The 17889-nt window shown below is 29.5% G+C and overlaps 1 protein-coding gene and 1 long non-coding RNA gene across 3 annotated transcripts; one reads left to right on the forward strand and one right to left on the reverse strand.

The window, feature by feature from the left end:
* The first annotated feature begins 564 nt into the window (after nt 1–564).
* Nucleotides 565–5919, forward strand: LOC134711463 (uncharacterized). Its single transcript, XR_010106189.1, has 3 exons — nt 565–878; nt 3082–3159; nt 4435–5919. It is a non-coding gene; the product is annotated as an uncharacterized LOC134711463 (long non-coding RNA).
* Nucleotides 5920–7396: 1477 nt separating this feature from the next.
* Nucleotides 7397–17654, reverse strand: LOC134711464 (uncharacterized). 2 transcript variants are annotated; one of them, XM_063572065.1, is made up of 8 exons: nt 17382–17644; nt 14310–14431; nt 13853–14016; nt 12502–12610; nt 12135–12198; nt 11191–11382; nt 9073–9200; nt 7397–7810 (listed from the first exon to the last, which is right to left on the reverse strand). In XM_063572065.1, exons 1-8 carry the CDS (start codon nt 17425–17427, stop codon nt 7580–7582), a joined length of 1056 nt encoding a protein of 351 aa, XP_063428135.1. In that variant the 5' UTR covers nt 17428–17644; the 3' UTR covers nt 7397–7579. The 2 variants fall into 2 exon arrangements, with proteins under 2 accessions (XP_063428135.1, XP_063428136.1); XM_063572066.1 differs by lacking the exon at nt 7397–7810 and having other exon boundaries at nt 9079–9200; nt 11187–11382; nt 17382–17654.
* Between the last annotated feature and the right edge of the window lie 235 nt (nt 17655–17889).

Consider the following 17889-nt stretch of genomic DNA (forward strand, 5'->3'; position numbering starts at 1 on the left):
TCAAGCAGCTGATATTTTCCAATATCAATATGCAGATAATCTGATAATCAATTTATCAGGCTATATTTGCGTGTTTCAGAAGTGTCTTTTTTGTTTCACCAGCACACACAAGATGACTTGATAAGTTCGGGTCAAAGTTATTGTTCAAACATTATGACGTCGCTGATATGTCCGGGTCAAAGTTAATAAGGCCGGGTCAATGTATTTGACGTCACAAAGACATGATACGGAATAATATTAAGAGCTGAACAGAGTGATATAGACAGTGGGACGACCGATAAGACATATATGTAAAACAATTCAAACGAGAAAACTTAAGATATGTGCATTGTTCATCATGTTCATATTGTATATGAAGATTAATAAGATTAAAGTAAACAATGTGGTATGTTTCCAAAATAAAAGCTATCCACCAATGACCAACTGATGTCGATGCAATTACTAGCCATACAAATGATACATACATGTTGGTCACCATACTTCCTTCATTTATATTATGACTATTGAGTAAATTTTTGCAAACATGGCAAACCTGTACATGTACATGCTGTTTATATATACATGTACATATTACTACAGTTCAATGACTCAAGTTTTAAATGCATAAGCTTAAGGTCATAACAGAATTTAAACTAACTATCATAATTGTATGAACATCATGATGAATATTTACATTCTCTAAAAGAGTTTTAATTTTACTTAGCTAATACAGAAGATGATGGATTCCCCAACAGAAATCTTGATGATCGAACGATTAAGGTGAAAAAATTGAAGAATTGCATCAATTGTTACAGAGAATCGATTTGCAAGCAGAAACAGGTGCTCAAAGTCAAAGATAAGGGAATACAACAGCCATCCATGATCCTTTACATGTAAAGGTATTATATTGTATATATGTTAGCGGCAATAAGTAAAATTAGGCATTACGCTTAAATCCTAGGCAATAAGCTAACGCCTAGGCAGTAAGTCTATTGCCTAAATGATGTTAGGTATTAGTCTTAAATCCTAGGATTTAAGCTTAAATCCTGAAAATGTGTGCAGGAATTAAGCTTAATGCCTAAAATGTAAATGCGAGCAAATAAAAGACATTTATTCATTAAAATGAAAATACATTTGTTACATTCTGATAACTATGACCTGTTTATCGACACTGTCCTAAGATTAGTCCTATAAGATATTCTTAGGACAGAAAATATGATATAGTTAGGATCGACTTACGACATTTCTCAGCATGCCGCACATCGAAGCTATCTGAGGATTATATTAGTTGGGATGTCCTAAGTATTGGCGCAAAAGAAAATAGCAAATGGAAATATTGTATCAAATTCAACCAAAAACTGTAATTCATAAACCGATTAATTATTAGAAAATAATAATTAGTTTTAAATGAAAGGTTATAAATAATTCTTGTATTATAATTGTAGATCTAAACTCTTTGAAACAAAATACAAGTCAAAAGATATAACTACGTTAAATTTTTTTTATATTTGAATTGAACAAAATAATTGTAAATAGTTAAAATTGAATATATAATCGGTAAAATTATTTTATGCTTTGAGGGACCTGAATTCAAACTGTCATGGTTTCATACTTAAAAGTTCATATGAAAATCTTGTGCATTTTTCATATGAATACTGAATATTTCAACTATTGTATTTTATTATTGCAAATAACATATATATGTTTGAAAATGGCCAGAAGAAAAAAATCGAATTTCACCGATTTTAACGATGCAAAAGTACAGGGCCCAGTGTCATCCTAAATATAAAAAAGGAGATGTGACATGATTGCCAATATTATGACAAATCTACACAAGGGACCAGATAAAATATTTAGAAATATAAAAACTTGAGAGAAATTTGTGTTAAAAAATCATTTTGTTATTCTAAATTGTGGAATTATTAACGAAGACAATTTATTTATGAAATAAAAAAAATGGAAAATGTTGTGATAAAAAAGATCATATCTTAATTTGGTCTGCTTTTGACCAGTTCAAACCAGCTTGACTAATGAAGTGTAAAAAATTTCAAATAAATAAAATTATAATTATTCGATAGAATCTCCCCCCCCCCCTCTTTTTGATACTTAGTAATACCACACCAATATGAAAAAAGTATGAGTTAATTCTGTTTTTCAACTGCTAAATTACTAAATTAAACTTACTAAATTTGAAGACCTGTCAAATGAATGTATATTTATAAATGTAAAATTATAATTAAAAAGAAACAAAACTATATCAAGAATAATTCACCCAATATACATAAATTCCAGAGTTTACTTATTGCCTAAAATTATGTTCGGCAATAGGATGAATAATCATCATCAGATTTCAGGCAATAAGCTTAATGCCTGAAAATTTCAGGCAATAACTTAATGCCTAGGCGTTAGCTTATTGCCTAGGATTTTAGCGTAATGCCTAATTTTACTTATTGCCGCTAACATATACACTGTATATATTGTCTACATTTTCTGAATTTATGATTTTTAAAAATCTTTCAAAAGATATAAAGGTACATTGTCATGTCATGTCATTCAAATAGAGATGTGCACACTGCAATTGTCTTTGATAAAAGATAGAGTTACATGTTACTTTTGTATGCCTTTTTAGTGTTATCAGCTTATATACTTGTTCAGTATTGTTAAAATCTATAAATGTACCTTATATGTACATGTATGTTGAAATGTCTGTCGGAATATATACATATACATGTAATCATAATGTTTCAAAAAGCCAAACATTGTAATTATTTTTTGGGGCCCATTATAGCCTTTTGTTCGGTGTGAGCCAAGGCTCCATGTTGAAGGCCGTACATGGACCTATAGTTGTTTAATTTTATAAATTGTTATTTGGATGGAGAGTTGTCTTATTGACACTCACACCACATCTGCCTATATCTATAATATATATATATTGGGAATCCTCTACACCCTGTAAATTTCCTTTGCTTAGACTAAGTTTAACAAATATAATATGCAATGTTTATGATATATACTAGACTTGCTTGAAATTTTTAAAATTCAACTAATTATCTCCTGGCAATGCACATTTAGTTAGGGAATTTTTTATGTTTTATTTTGCAGTAAGTAGCTGTTCATGATGCTTATAGGCATATACAATCTAGTCTGGGCATGTAAAACAGCAGCTGGTTCTATTTTGAAGTAAGCTATTTAGTGATTACATCAATTTCACATGACTAGACCAAGACTTGGGATAAATTAATAGTACTCATTGTCATGATTGTACTAGCTTTTTATTGTTTATATATTTTATGGAAAATACTGTTAGTAGAGGCCTGCAAAAATAAATTTATAAGGTGATGAAGTGTGGTTGCCAATGAGAGTAGAGACATCTAACAAATAGCATGAATAGAGTCATGGGGGATTGAATTATACTCTTTTTACAATTAAGTGTCACAAAAAAAATTGCAGGAAAAAAAATAAATAAAATAAATTAATTGTGTATTTAGTACAATAAGCCAAATCAAACAATGACTGACTTAAATCTTGTTTGAAATTTTTCACATTTCTATTGATTAAATATTACTTTATAGATCAAATTATAAATACATATAAGGTTAAGTTAAAAGGGCAGTAATTCAATTTCAGATTTTTTGTTGTTGGTTATATTGTATACAGCTGATTGTACTATTTACAAATACTTCTCATATGTCAAAAGAAAACACAATTGCTGTACCTAATATTGTGATTTATATTGAAATTAATAAAGACAACAAAGAGTTATTCAAATAATAATCTCCCTAGGGGAAAAGGGAGTGTTACATAATTTTAGACCTCCATAGTGGCCCAAAGACACATCAAACACTCACCAAAATATAAGTCTGAACCCCTGAGGGGATCACACATCAAATGATAAAAGGTGTATATATTCTACACAATAAGAGCAAACAATGAAAGGAGTTTTTAAATATAAACTGTCAGATACAAATCAATAAATGTTTAAATGTTGAAGAATAAATCACAATGTGGTTAAATAGTTGTAATAAAATGTAATGTCAGCCAACAATAGTAGAAGGGTTTTATGTTAAATGATTCGTGCTTTTTTTTGTTCATCTTTATATCTGTTCTGGTCAGGATAGTTGTTGATGAAGTTAATGACCAATCAACTCAAAAATAGATACACATGTGCCTTATGTTATAATCTTTCTAATGATAGATTAATGGTTTTGACCCCAATTTCATGGTCCATAGAAAATACAAAATTTATCATGACTTCTAGCTATTCTTTTAATAGAGTTATGCTACAAGATATTTTTGGGTCACTCATTAGAATATTTTTTAAATGCAAATGTTTATGATTTGATTACAACTGCATTAAGATAGAATAATTACATGCAGAAAATTATTTCTTTTGTCATATAGATATCAGTTAGTCAATTTAATAAAATTAAACATTTTTTAATTACTTTATTGCAGAATCTACAAAATAGAGCTAAGGTCCTTTAATCCAAGAAACTGCTAGTGTCTGAAGAGGAAAATTTAAGACAGGACATGAAAATTGATTTAATGTCAAATTGGAACAGTGATTCTGTAAATAAACTCGCCTGATCACAAGACCTCGGATTTGACTGAATCTTACATGGATAGACCAAAGTCATTTACTAGACTGTAAATACTAGAGGCAGCTGAAAGCACAAGGCACAAAGCTGAGGTCCAAGTAAATCAGAGAGGCCTTGTCACAAGAAATGTACAGAACTTGCATGTTTTTTTTCCTTAAGGGTATATGACAAAATATTGAGATATATGTCAATGAAAATTACTTTGAATTTAAAAAAGGGCCAATTCAATGGTACACTTTTGGAATTTGCAAGAACAAAAATACCTTCATGTTTACTTTTGAATTATAGTTGACAATCTTCACTTTAAGGGGAACCTCTGAAAATAAGTCCAATGGAGGGGTTTGGTTTATTGAATTCAATTATTTTTTAAAGAAAAACAGATGAAATATTGCTCTTTAATTTCAACATTTGCATTTTGCTATTAAAATTATTTACAAGTGCAGCATATCCATGACATCAGATTATGTTATTGTGTTTGATTAAGCTACATATTTCTTTTTACTTAAACTTTCTGTTGACTTTATTAGTTAATAAAATGCTGAATAATAATTTGAGTGTGGCTCATTCGAGTGTCTAGTGTTTCCTGTCAATTTATTTGATGATTTTACCATATTATTTATAATCGCTTGCTCAAAGGGAGATAACTTATTGTATTTTCACAATAAAATGCTGAATAATAATTTGAGTGTGGCTCATTCCAGTGTCTAGTATTTCCTGTCAATTTATTTGATGATTTTACCATATTATTTATAATCCCTTGGTCAAAGGTAGATAACTTATTGTATTTTCACATTAAAATGCTGAATAATAATTTGAGTGGCTCATTCCAGTGTCTAGTATTTGCTGTCAATTTTTTTGATGATTTTACCATATTATTTATAATCGCTTGGTCAAAGGGAGATAACTTTTTGTATTTTCACATTAAATCATCTGCGAAGAGGATTATGTAAAATGTGAATTGTTGAAAACTAATTTTATGGTTCAATAAAATCAAAATAAGTTACTGCCATTCATTATAAATAAATTTCTATCAAAAATAAGGCTCAAAGAACTTTTTATATTACTAATATTAACAATAACAATGTACACACATGTTGACGTGTTAATACACAACGTCAGAGTGGGTGTGTCACCATAAAATGTAAACATTGAAAATAAAACTGATACTTTTAACTAATCAGGAGACAGTTAATACACCAAATATATTTTTAAACCTATAAACTTATTATTTTTTTCACATTTTAAGGTGCCTATGTTTGCTATTTGTTATAACCCTATTGTTATGTTTCTTAAACCATCTATACAAGTAAGCATGTTGATTTGTCACTTACCATTATTTTATTGATTAGTTTGAATTTGATGAGGTTCTTGGATGTAGAACTGGACTTATTTAAACAAAAAATGCTTTGTTTATTTGTTTGATAGTAAAATTGTATAACAAACATTTGACATTTTATTTAATTTATCATCAAAACAACTATTTTGTCAGTATCTGAATAAAATTAATTTGTTAGATAATTTGTTTCTTTTATTTAAGTATATACAAAGGGAGATAATTCAAAATTGTTTTCATTATTCTGACCTGATGAGAAGTCATGAAAATAACTATGCCCAAGACAGGATGACAATAAGAAAATGCTGGAAATTGTTGTGTATGGTTATGCTTTGTCCAAAAGTTTTTGTTATCTCCTGTATTATTTATTGCTGCAATTGTCAAAATCCAAATCACACATAGAGATAGCCTTGTCCTATAGTTTATATCTGGTGTTTGTGTTTTTTGTATGTCTTAGATTCTAATCCTTCAAGTTCTTATACACATTCAGATGCAGTGCCATTCTTTACATATAGGTTAAAGCATACTTACAAAATGGTATTGAGCTTTGCAAATGAATAACAGTCTTCAATGTTACTGACAAATTATACGTTTGCACATTGCCATATGAAACCACAAATATTATTCTACTGTAAATATACAGATCAGCAATCCATGCCTTTTAAGTCTTATACTTTGTAAATATGGATCAGAAAAGTTGGAGGATCAATTTTATTTGTTCAGTAGCTACAAAGTTATAATCATTGACACTTCCTGTTTTTCCTAATATTCGTTATTTTTTTAATTAGATATTTCTAAACCAGATAGATGGGTTAAAGTAAAAATAAATCCCCTACATCCCTTTTCCAAAAAAAAAAGCAGAGGGACAAATTCTTCTTTTTCTTAATTTTTCATTTACACTATTGTTTTGTAAGTACATCAGTTATACAGGATTATATTGACTTTAAATTGCATTAAACTTGATGGAAGTTCTAATTTAAATAAGTCATAAACAAGAAATTTATTTGAATTTACATGAAATTAAATTACATAATTATTCAAATTTAGTTCATATTTAAATTTGAAATTTATTCAAATTTAATTTACGTTCAATGATCTTTAAATCTGAAATTTATTCAAATTTAAATTATGTTAAAACTTCTTTAAATTTGAAATTTATTGAAATTTAATTTATATTAAAAATTCTGTAAATCTGAAATTTAATCAAATTTAATTTATATAAAAAATTCTTTAAATTACAAATTTATTCAAATTTAGTCTATATTTAAATTTTTTAAATTTGAAATTTATTTAGATTTAAAAATACCTTTAAACTAGGTTGAAATTTGGGAATTTATTTGCAATATTAAATTCAGTTTAAATCTATAATAAATTAGAAATTTTCCAGCGAAGTAAATGCATAATATTTTTTGTAATTTGAAATTTAATATGCATAATATATGCATTTAATTTTATATTAAATGCATCATTTCATGCAGTGATGTTCCGAACGGAATAAATGGTATAGAATATTTGTTCCTCACGGAATAAATGATATAGAATATTTGTTCCTAACGGAATAAGTGGTACAGAATATTTGTTCCAACAGGAATAGGTACTATGACATTATTCACGACTAACGACAATACTTAATAACATCGGTAATATATCATAATGTGTATATACAGCTTCATGTAATCATACAACACATATGAGTTCGTTTGTGATTACACTTCTGTAAATCAAATCTAAAGTCATCTCCAATTCTGTCAATATCTTGGTTGTAGTTTACACATACAAATTTACCTTCGTCTCCTTCCAGTTTCATACAACGATTTGTTGGTATCTCATTCAAAACAAAAAATGCAGATAATTGAGCTTGCCGGAGTTTGAATGCGAAGTTTGATAATTTGCCTGATTTCTGAAAAGATATTATGTATGTTATATTTTACTGAATGTCTGAATGATGTTTAGACATTGAATTGTTGACTATCTAAGAACCTGTTTATTTTTTTCTGCCTTTTTCAGATGCGGATTAAGGATTTCGAAAAAAAAATTGTAGTGGAACCGGTAAAAAAATGGATTAATCATACAAGACGCCGCTCTACAAAGGAAAGGGGAGGCTAAATCAGCCTCTATTGTTGACAGATTTAAGATTTAAGATTCTGAAACGCAGTAAGATGATATGATTATTTTTTCAACTTATATTTATCTTATTGTACTTTCAAATCATGTTCAACGATAAATCCGGTATTTCTGTCAAATATACCATTCATTGCAGTTGACTGCATACCTGTCAAACAAGTGCACAAAAATGATGGAAAGAGTAGGGTATTATAGACTAGTTTTAATCCTAAAAAAAAGTCATCTCATCTATGAAATAACGCCCTTCATTTATTTAATAGACATTAGTCTGTTATATACAGATTCTACTACTGCATCGAATGTGATACGATAATTAAATACGAGGCTCGTTGAGATTTTTCAATATTAAAATTTAACTGTCGAGAGTGAATAAATTTCGTATCACACGAGATTTGGTGGTGGAATTCGTTTCTCTTATGATTTTCTAACAAAATGCAGGCAAACCTATTCCTTCTTTTCGAATGATCTGCAAAAGATGTGTTCTATCTATGAAACGTCACCAGGCATGGTCGCCTGTTTCATGCCGTTACAACAGGAGATTCGGAGGAAAACAAGAAAATTCGACGTCATATTCGGGTGTTTACCAATGAAGAATTGAGATCAAACGAATCACACGTTGATTATTTTTTTTATACAATGGGTGCATAAAGGCATAAATTGACGAAGAATTGGAGAAAAAATGATATCAAATTTTGGGCTTCAAACTACTATTACTGACTGCTGAGAGGCAAACATATATCAGTTTTTGAATTGCACTGCTCAAGGTGTCTATTGGATGTCATCTAATTCGGCACTTAACTAAAACATTTTAACGTCGAAAAGATGGAGGGATTTGTTATTATTGTTACGTGTACGGACCAAATCACGAATCTTATTACTAGTACTAGTTTGTTTTTTATTCAGCGTGAAACAAAACCAAAGGGTCTTCAAACCAGAAAAATAGCACCTGATACATAACATTCTTAATTGGAACATAAATCGGTACTATATATTATGAAAAGCTTAATCTAAGGACTAGTTACACTGATATATAATTACATGCACAAGGATAAGGTCGCCGGCATCTGTAACGTGTAGATATTTTTTGTCTCCGTTTTGAGAAGTTGTTGAATAGCGCCGTCTATATGTTCCCTTTTCTTCAAGTATTCTTTCCTCAAGAAAATGACCTAGAATAATTGAAAAAAGATATTCGCCATTCCGATTTCAGGACATTTATATACATAATTTAAAATGAAATTTGACATAGCTCTATTTCTGTACGTTACGTTATTTTGATTTATTTTACAGTTGGCGCAGATTTTAAAATATGCATGTTTCAATTACAAAGAAAAAGAAAGAAAATGCGTTTGGGGTAAGTGAGTACTGAACTCCATGATTTAAAAGAAAGAAAAATACCGAAGAAATAAAAGAGTAAACAAGACACTAAACATAAAACTAAAGATGTCAAACTTCAACTTGAATATTCCGAAAGAAGCAGGAAGTTAAAATAAGTGTTTATTTCCTACTGATAGCGTTGTCGCAATAAAAAGTACAAGATTGATGCGGCAACAAATTACAAAAATCATGGTGATATGTGACATAGATATTCCATAACGGCAAATCAACGAGTAATGACAATTTGAGTCTCCCATCTCTTCGGCTGACAGCAATGAACTGATATTGTCGTCAGAATCTTATAAAGAAAGCTAATTTGTATCCTTAAGTTACTACTTTTTTTTTTTTAACATTTATTGCAATTATATGAATTAATGCATAACATAAAAGTGGATGAGGGTAATCTGTTTTTAAAATCAACCCAGTTATTGAATTAAACAAATAAACTCATCATAGATACCAGGACTATATTTCGCGCGTTTCGTCTTCAAAAGACTCATCAGTGACGCTCGAATCCAAAACAAGTTAAAAAGGCCAAATAAAGTACGAAGTTGAAGAGCATTTAGAACCAAAGTTCCTGAAAGTTTTGCCAAATTCAGCTAAGGTAATCTATGCCTGAGGTAGAAAAGCCTTAGTATTTCAAAACATTTAAAAAGACATGTAGACATCAGGACTAACTTAAAACCAATAAAGAAGCATGCAATAAAATATTAATCAGTCATTAACTCTTAAATAACGGTAAAATACATACAAAGCCATTCACCGGAAGTTTTTAACTATAAGCAAGCATTGAGGGACCAGTACCCTGATTTAGAACAATTAGAATAATAATACAGAAAAAAACTCTCAGACTTGACTGTTTCCACTCTCCTTATATTTACAGCCCCGCTGGCCAAGTCATTACTGAAAATTAAAAGAAACATACACGGCTTACTCCGCTTCATTTTATACTTGTGCCTCGATTTTGAAATAAGCGGTCATCTCATTACTACAAACTATTATAACTAAGACGATTTTGATTTTGATTTTGAAATAACCAATTTCCCCACATTAGCAGGAATATACCACATTCACCTGCATATGGAATATTCATTTCCCAACTCATGAGCTTGTGTGCTTTGTCTATAGAATGTCTATTTGCCATTTTTTTTTAGTTGTTGTCTTAGTTGAAAGTGTTTTGATCATGAGTGATTAGAATTATAGCACAATATTGATGGCTGTTTAATTTACATTTGTACCTATTATGTATGTATGTTTTGTTCACACATTGTTTTCTATAGAATGGAATTTATTCGATTGTAATACAACTGAGAAGTTATTCCAGCTATAAAACCAGATTGAATCCAATATTTTCTACAAAAGAGAAGAATATGACAGTTGTTTTCCTTCCCTTGATGTGTTTAAGCTTTTGATTTTCCCATTTGAGAAGGTACTTCACAATTTGAATTTTCATTAGAGTTCAGTACTTTAAATACAAGTTCATACACAACAGTATTTATCCGCAGCAAATATAACTACGTCTAAAAGCCATATGTGATTTTTTTTATTCACAATAATCGTTTTACTCGTCCTAGACATAATTAATATGTCGTCATGCCGGAATATGTATGTATTTTGAATTTTTGATGCCATAAATGGTAGCGTACCATTGGACCATATGTGTATACTCGTACAGTTAATTAATATGAATACGCATTTGGTAGATACCACACGATTAAGTGAAAAGAAATACTTTAGTTACTAACGCGCACATTTCATATCTGTATTATTTTATTTACCTACTGTTAAAAAAATCACACGGCTTTTTATTTGGTATCTTGGATACGAGTTCTTTAAAAACAATTCTGTTACTCTGTTTTCCCAAGGGCTGCATAAATTTCAGCATTCCGTGTTTATTCCAAACAACCGTGCGCTTAAAAATTTTAGTCGAATCCGGGCTCATAGAATGATGATGTAAATGTACCACAAAAGTTTCTGAAATTGAAATAAAATGAAAGATACATGCAATGAGTCTAATAATCATTGCTCGCTGTTATGGTTTGCCATTACTTCGTACTTTACTTGACCTTTTTAACTTTCTTTTATTTGAGCGTTTGACGTTAATACAAATTCTAATCAAGGTATCTATTATGATTTTATCTATCCTTCTTTTTGTATGCCTCATTTGTTTTAAATTCCGTTTACAGTTAAGATAATGTATATAATAAGCTAGTTTCCATAAGCATAAACGATAAATTCCAGATTGTAATTCCAGAGAGTAATTTTAATAAGCAGTGTTTTAGTCTAAGAATAACTAAACAATATTGAACCTGTACAATCAACATGTATATTGATTTGCACCACAACTGGTTGGTTTTAAGCAAACGATTGTGTGTTTTACCAGAATACACAATTGTAAATCTGTATTTCCGCATGAAGGGGGATAAATGCATGTCATGAAATACTTAGCCGTCTATATACCCGGTTTCGCCTATGTGAGTTCATGCGATGTTCACATATTTATTCTTTTTACCTAAATTTGTAACGTTTGAATGAAATATTGAGGCTTGAACGTCGGTAATTCTCTGTTCAATCTAATTTATACATAAATGTCTCATTCGTGCATGAAACAAATTGTGACCTTGTTAAGATCTGTTGATGGTACATTAACAAACACATATTATGTGCATTAGTATTGTGATTTCTTTTGATAATTTTAAATGAATGTCCATTATGTTTAAACTTACCTTTAACTTCATATAAAGAAAACTTCACATCTGTAACAGACTTCGATGAGCGTCTCCAGTAGATCTAATTATATATATATATAAATTGCATTTGATAATATGTATTCGAAGTATTCATCTTAAGCAACAATTGAGTTAAAGAATTTTCGTATATACAATGATTTTTTAAATATTTTTTTAATTGAAATTTCACCTCGTTAACCTTTTGGAAAATAACTAGGCGTATTTACAACACAAGTATACATAATTGTTAAAACGCTAATCAGACCTCAAAATTCAAATATTCAATCAGATACAAATTTACATACACACAGATTTATTTTCATATTTACGTGTAAATAATTATTAAAAAAGAAAATAGACATACCAGCGTTGTATTTCCATTTGAAGGTATTTTGTCTACGAGTTCCGATACTTCATTATGAGACATCAATGTAACATCTTCGTCGTTTATATCAAGAAGTTGGTCAGAATTTCTGCAAAAGAAATCATTTATCTTTTAAAGATTATTGTAACAGTATTAAATGTGATAAGTGTTGAGGTCTACTCAATTGTAATGTAAATATGGTGTTGATTCCTTAATAACACTCATGTCTATTGCAATGTATATAAATCTGTACACTCTGAATAATCATATATAAATTATTGAGAACTTTTCTATTCTGGTGGTGATTTAGATTTTATCTTTATCTCCTGTTTGTATCAAGTGATTAAGATGGAGATTTGAAACGATGATTAATAGCAAAGTTCACCTTTTGTCTAATTCAAAGTAGAAACAAACACATTTTCAAATCTTACAGCCTTTTTTAGTGTTTCCACTGATTTGTTTTGCGCCTGCATGTTAAGCAACACAAAAACTGCTCCAGCTCAATTAAGCAAAAGGGCGATTAAGATCGATATCGGAAAAGTTTGCGCTCGTTAACACAAATATGTTGCTTTAAACGACAGTCTCTGATCACAATAGTTCATTGCATGAGTCTCTTTCCTTTCGTGCTATTGTTTGAGTAAGAATTGGAAGTGGGCCAATGCATAGTTGATACGAAACTAGATATAATTCCCTCTTAATCATCAAACATCATACGTGTTTATACTTGTATTCAATTTCTGTGTGTGTTTTTCTGTTTTTTTGTTGTACACCTTCCTTCGTGTGTCTTTTGATATGTCTCCTTCGTTAACTGTAGTCGAAGCGATAACGTGTAAGGATGTACTTAGGTGAGGTCAGGTAAAAATTAATAAATCAAGAAGTTAAAATTTATACTATAAGCTGGTAGAGCATCAACTAAGGATAAAAATAAGTTAAAAATATTGATAGGTCATGGACCTCCTTTTCGAAATATTTGAGATTTAAAATATGGCGGGAAAAGGCTGACTCTGACTTTTACCTTATATTTGCATTAGTATTATTAGGTCTCAAAACAAAAGAAAGAAAATTAAGAATCTTCTAAAATTTTGGTAAATGACCTTTCATGAGCTATTAAGTCTTATATGAAAAAATAAATAGGTGTTATGGGGCAAAATATTTTACATTGTATTGTATGGAAAAACACCAAGGAGTCCGAACATTTGACACAAATTCCAAAACCTCACCTAAGTACATCCTTAAATACTTTTGACACGGAATGTGTCACCTATTGTTGTGAATGAATATTTGTTTGATTGACCATTTGCAGAATTAACATGCCCATCTAACATGATGGCTTCATATTTGAATAAAATACCTAAGTTTCAGTGTTGAGGCAGCTTTGTTTAATGAATCACATTTGACAACGTGTTGGAAACCTTGATTTTTAATGTATCGTGTTTCTATGTTTCCCTGCAGCCATCGAACCGTCTTTACTTCTGGTTGTTCTATTTCTGATCCTGAAATTTCTGGGTTGATCTCCTAAATGTATATCATACTAATAAATATTTACCGATATCGCACCGTACCAGACCTCATATATATGTGAAAGAAGGGTAGTTACTTTAAATTCAGATTCATTGTATATTATCAAAAATAACCAAATTTATATAAAAAAATCAACATAACTTATTTATCATCCAAGGTAACGATGGTTCGTTTTAAAAAAAGAGACAATTTATAACTAATGGAGGATAACACAGAAAATTGTTATATTGATTAGTTGCATAAGTGAACTTTTATTCATTTTGACTATGTTGGATTTCATGTAATACCTCGAATTGACAGTGAATTGTGTTGTTCTTTAAACTCGAAGCATGTTCTTCCTCGTGATCAGACTCCTGTATACAGAGTTTTCTTTCATTTTCTGTCGAACTAGATATGCCAGTGTATTTACCTGATTCAAAAGATACAAATAAATAGTAGTATTATGTTTCTTTTAAAAGTCTTTATATACAAAATTTAGTCCTGGTTTCTATGATGAGTTTATTTTACTTCACTGACCGAATGAACGTTATATCGTCGAAGTAAAGAAACTGATCATTTACCGACAAAAATAAAGAACAAAAAGGTACGTGCAAATTGTTTCTGCTTTTATCATCATTAGATATGCTTACTTAACAAGTTAACAATAGCCATGGATGCATATTTTTTTAAATACGTCTGGAACAATATGACCAACGGAAACTCCGAAGAAAAACATCTAGGTCAACCTGACATGAACATATATGTTGTAACCTTAATTTTGTATTAATCTATGATTAACAAATGAAAAAAACGTTAGAAGCGTATGTTTTTAATCCATGTCAATACATAAACACTTCGCTAATGGGAAATGTTAGATGTGTAACACTGAAAAGAGTAAAAAGTTATTACCAAAAGTGACATAAATATATACAAATCCATCAAAAGTCAACTATTTAACATTTTTATTTTGAAGCAATTTTAATGTGATATGCATTTAACATTGAAAGATAAAGACAATTTTGTTGAAATGTCTCTTAAACTATATTTTTTGAAAATATTTCATTAACTATAGATCCGTTTCCTGTGTCATCGTAGGTATCGAAAAAATGAACTATAAGAAGAAAGCTGCTATGTTCAAATTGTAAATGTAGTTTTAAAGATGAATATTTGGCATAGTTTGAAAAGAAATTCTTTATCATCAAAGTGTTAATAAATTATCTCTGATTAACTATCCGTTGTGTTGTGTTTAGATTAAAAATCAGAATGTTATAACAAAAGGGATACTAATTTTACTACACTAGATACTCATTTGTGTTGCGTGAGACTGAATTACAGAATGTTATAACACAAGGGATACCAATTTTACTACACAAGATACTTATTTGTGTTGTGTGAGACTGAATTACAGAATGATATGACACAAGGGATACTAATTTTACTACACAAGATATACATTTGTTTTGTGTGAGACTGAATTACAGACTGATATAACACAAGGGATACCAATTTTACTACACAAGATACCCATTTCGATAATCAAAATATGTAAACCGATATTTGAGGCCTTAATATCTAAAGATCCAAAACATTATACTAACTATGAAAAGCTTGGATTACTTTGTATTCAAAAAGCCACCATAAAAAGAAATCAAAGCTAAAAGAAATATATTCCAGTTTTTTAAATAATATTTAAGTGTTTAATATGTATTCAAAAAGCCACCACAAAAAGAAATTAGAGCCAAGCTAAGAGAAATATATTCTTGTTTTAAAATAATGTTTCAATGTTTAATATGCCTTCAAAACTCAATAAAAGAATAATTGTTAAACCGGTCCATAATCATTTACTATCCTACTGGTGATACCATAGTCAATAACAATTACTAACAGGGCTATCTACTTTGTGTTTGTAATACCATTACCTATACAAATCTTACGACACCAGATTATCTTTTAGACAACCAATGTCTCTATGATAATCATAGAATCCAACATATTTGCATACAATAGAATACAAACTTTTAAGGGCATACGATACAGTTTTGATCCTGTATTTACAAGTTCATGAAAATTTGCATATAGGCTATTTTTTACCTGATTAAATCAAATAAGTCATAAAAAATATACCTTCATGTGCTACTTTTTGAGTAAAATGAGGTCGAAATTTTGTAAATTTGCTCAAAATTCAGATTTGTGGCCGTAATTTCCTTTTCGAAAGAAAGACATAACTTTTTTGTTATAAAAGATAAACACAAATTGTTTTTTGTTAAATAATCGGTAATTTCTGTATTTTATAAATATCCTAAAAAAAATATGCAATTTTTTATTCAGAAATAACTCCCATTTATCAAATGTTCATGAATTGAGGAAAAAACGTCATTTTTTACTGCATGTTTATCAAAATAAAAAAAAATCCTCTATTTACAGATTAATAAAATTTGGGTCACATAATCTCCCTGCAAAATGACACAAAATGCCGTTTTGAAAAATAGGGGTCCATGAACTCGTTTTCAAATTAAATCAGTTTGAATGATAAAAATCAGTCGAAAAATGCATCTTTTCCCGATATGTCACAGTTTGACGTCGCGAAAATAACAAATTACGTTAGCAACGTCATTACCTTCCCTGTAACTGTATCGTATGCCCTTAAGTGCTTATAAAACAAAAACGTATTGCCAAACCCATACAATTTGCTTAAGCTATACACAACGAAAGAGAGTCATAGTTTTGAAATGATTGATCAGATTCAAAAGGAGTTTTTCCGGTTTCTGCAATACAAGAGGGAAGTGTATAATATTTGGTATTTTCATAAGTCATACAATTTTTACTACTTTTGACTTTGTTACATATTCAAAATATTCAATTGTCTGAAATTACTCTTTTAATTAATAGCATTTTAACAACAACAAGAAAAGTATACCAGAAGAACAGTTTAACAAAAAAAAAAAGTAGTAGAAAAAACCCTATACTTTTCTAGGAAATAAGATTGTTATTACGACATTTGGACGTTATCTGTGATCATTTGTGCAGCATATATGTCATAAAGATCAAATACCTCAAGATGGCATCACTATGAGCGCAGCGTCAAATTAGCTTACTCACTGACTTTATATGAATAAAATATTCTTTAAAGCACTTATCATAAATCATTAATTTTAATAATGTTTTAATTTTACCAGTGACCTTGATTCTTGTCAGCGTTTTCACAATGTTTGTCAGGATTACTGTTTAATTGGGGTTTCTTAATTGAATGTCCAATCATAAAGAATTAGTCAAACATTTCAAATTTAAAAGAATTAATAGTTAAAAACTAATTCAATGACTGTTTTATTTGTTTATTTTCTGAATTTTCGACATTTTATTATTACCATTTATATTCTTACCTCTTTCCAAAAAAGAATCCTTCTCTTCTTCAATTTGATCGTTCATTTCGTGGTTTTATATTGTGTCTTCCTCAACACAACCTTTTAATTACGGTATTAATAATTTTGATAATGAGCTTGAATAGAATGAAACAAGTCTTTTATTCACATAATTCATATAGGATTAAGTACTCGACATCTTTGTATAAAAAGAATCCATTTTCCGGAAAAGACCGATTACAATAGATAAACGATGTAGTATTACTTCCTCTCTCAATGATCATTACAAATCCTGATTGCAAATTGTTAAATTACACCAACTACTCTGGAAAATTTGATATACTTGAAATCATGATAAAGTACTTTCTTCAAGATGTCATACGGGAATCGGATGATTAGTGGGTAATTCCTGACACTAATGTCGTAGTTTATATATATACACCTGGAAAAAAGTATTGCAACACTTCCATTGAAAACAATGTAAATTAACACGATTGTTGAATGTGTATAATTTGGGTTTTACCAAATA

Source organism: Mytilus trossulus, chromosome 3, assembly GCF_036588685.1.
Source record: "Mytilus trossulus isolate FHL-02 chromosome 3, PNRI_Mtr1.1.1.hap1, whole genome shotgun sequence".
Lineage (NCBI taxonomy): Eukaryota > Metazoa > Mollusca > Bivalvia > Mytilida > Mytilidae > Mytilus > Mytilus trossulus.

Bases quoted from the DNA above. Each gene is read 5' to 3' on its own strand.
- LOC134711464 (XM_063572065.1), bottom strand. From the start codon at position 17,427: ATGAACGATCAAATTGAAGAAGAGAAGGATTCTTTTTTGGAAAGAG. The intron at 12,611-13,852 runs GTATTTTATTCA...TTTCTTTTGCAG, and splicing joins GCCTCAACACTGAAACTTAG to AAATTCTGACCAACTTCTTG. The intron at 9,201-11,190 runs GTAGGTAAATAA...CAATTATTCTAG, and splicing joins GCCGTGTGATTTTTTTAACA to GTCATTTTCTTGAGGAAAGA.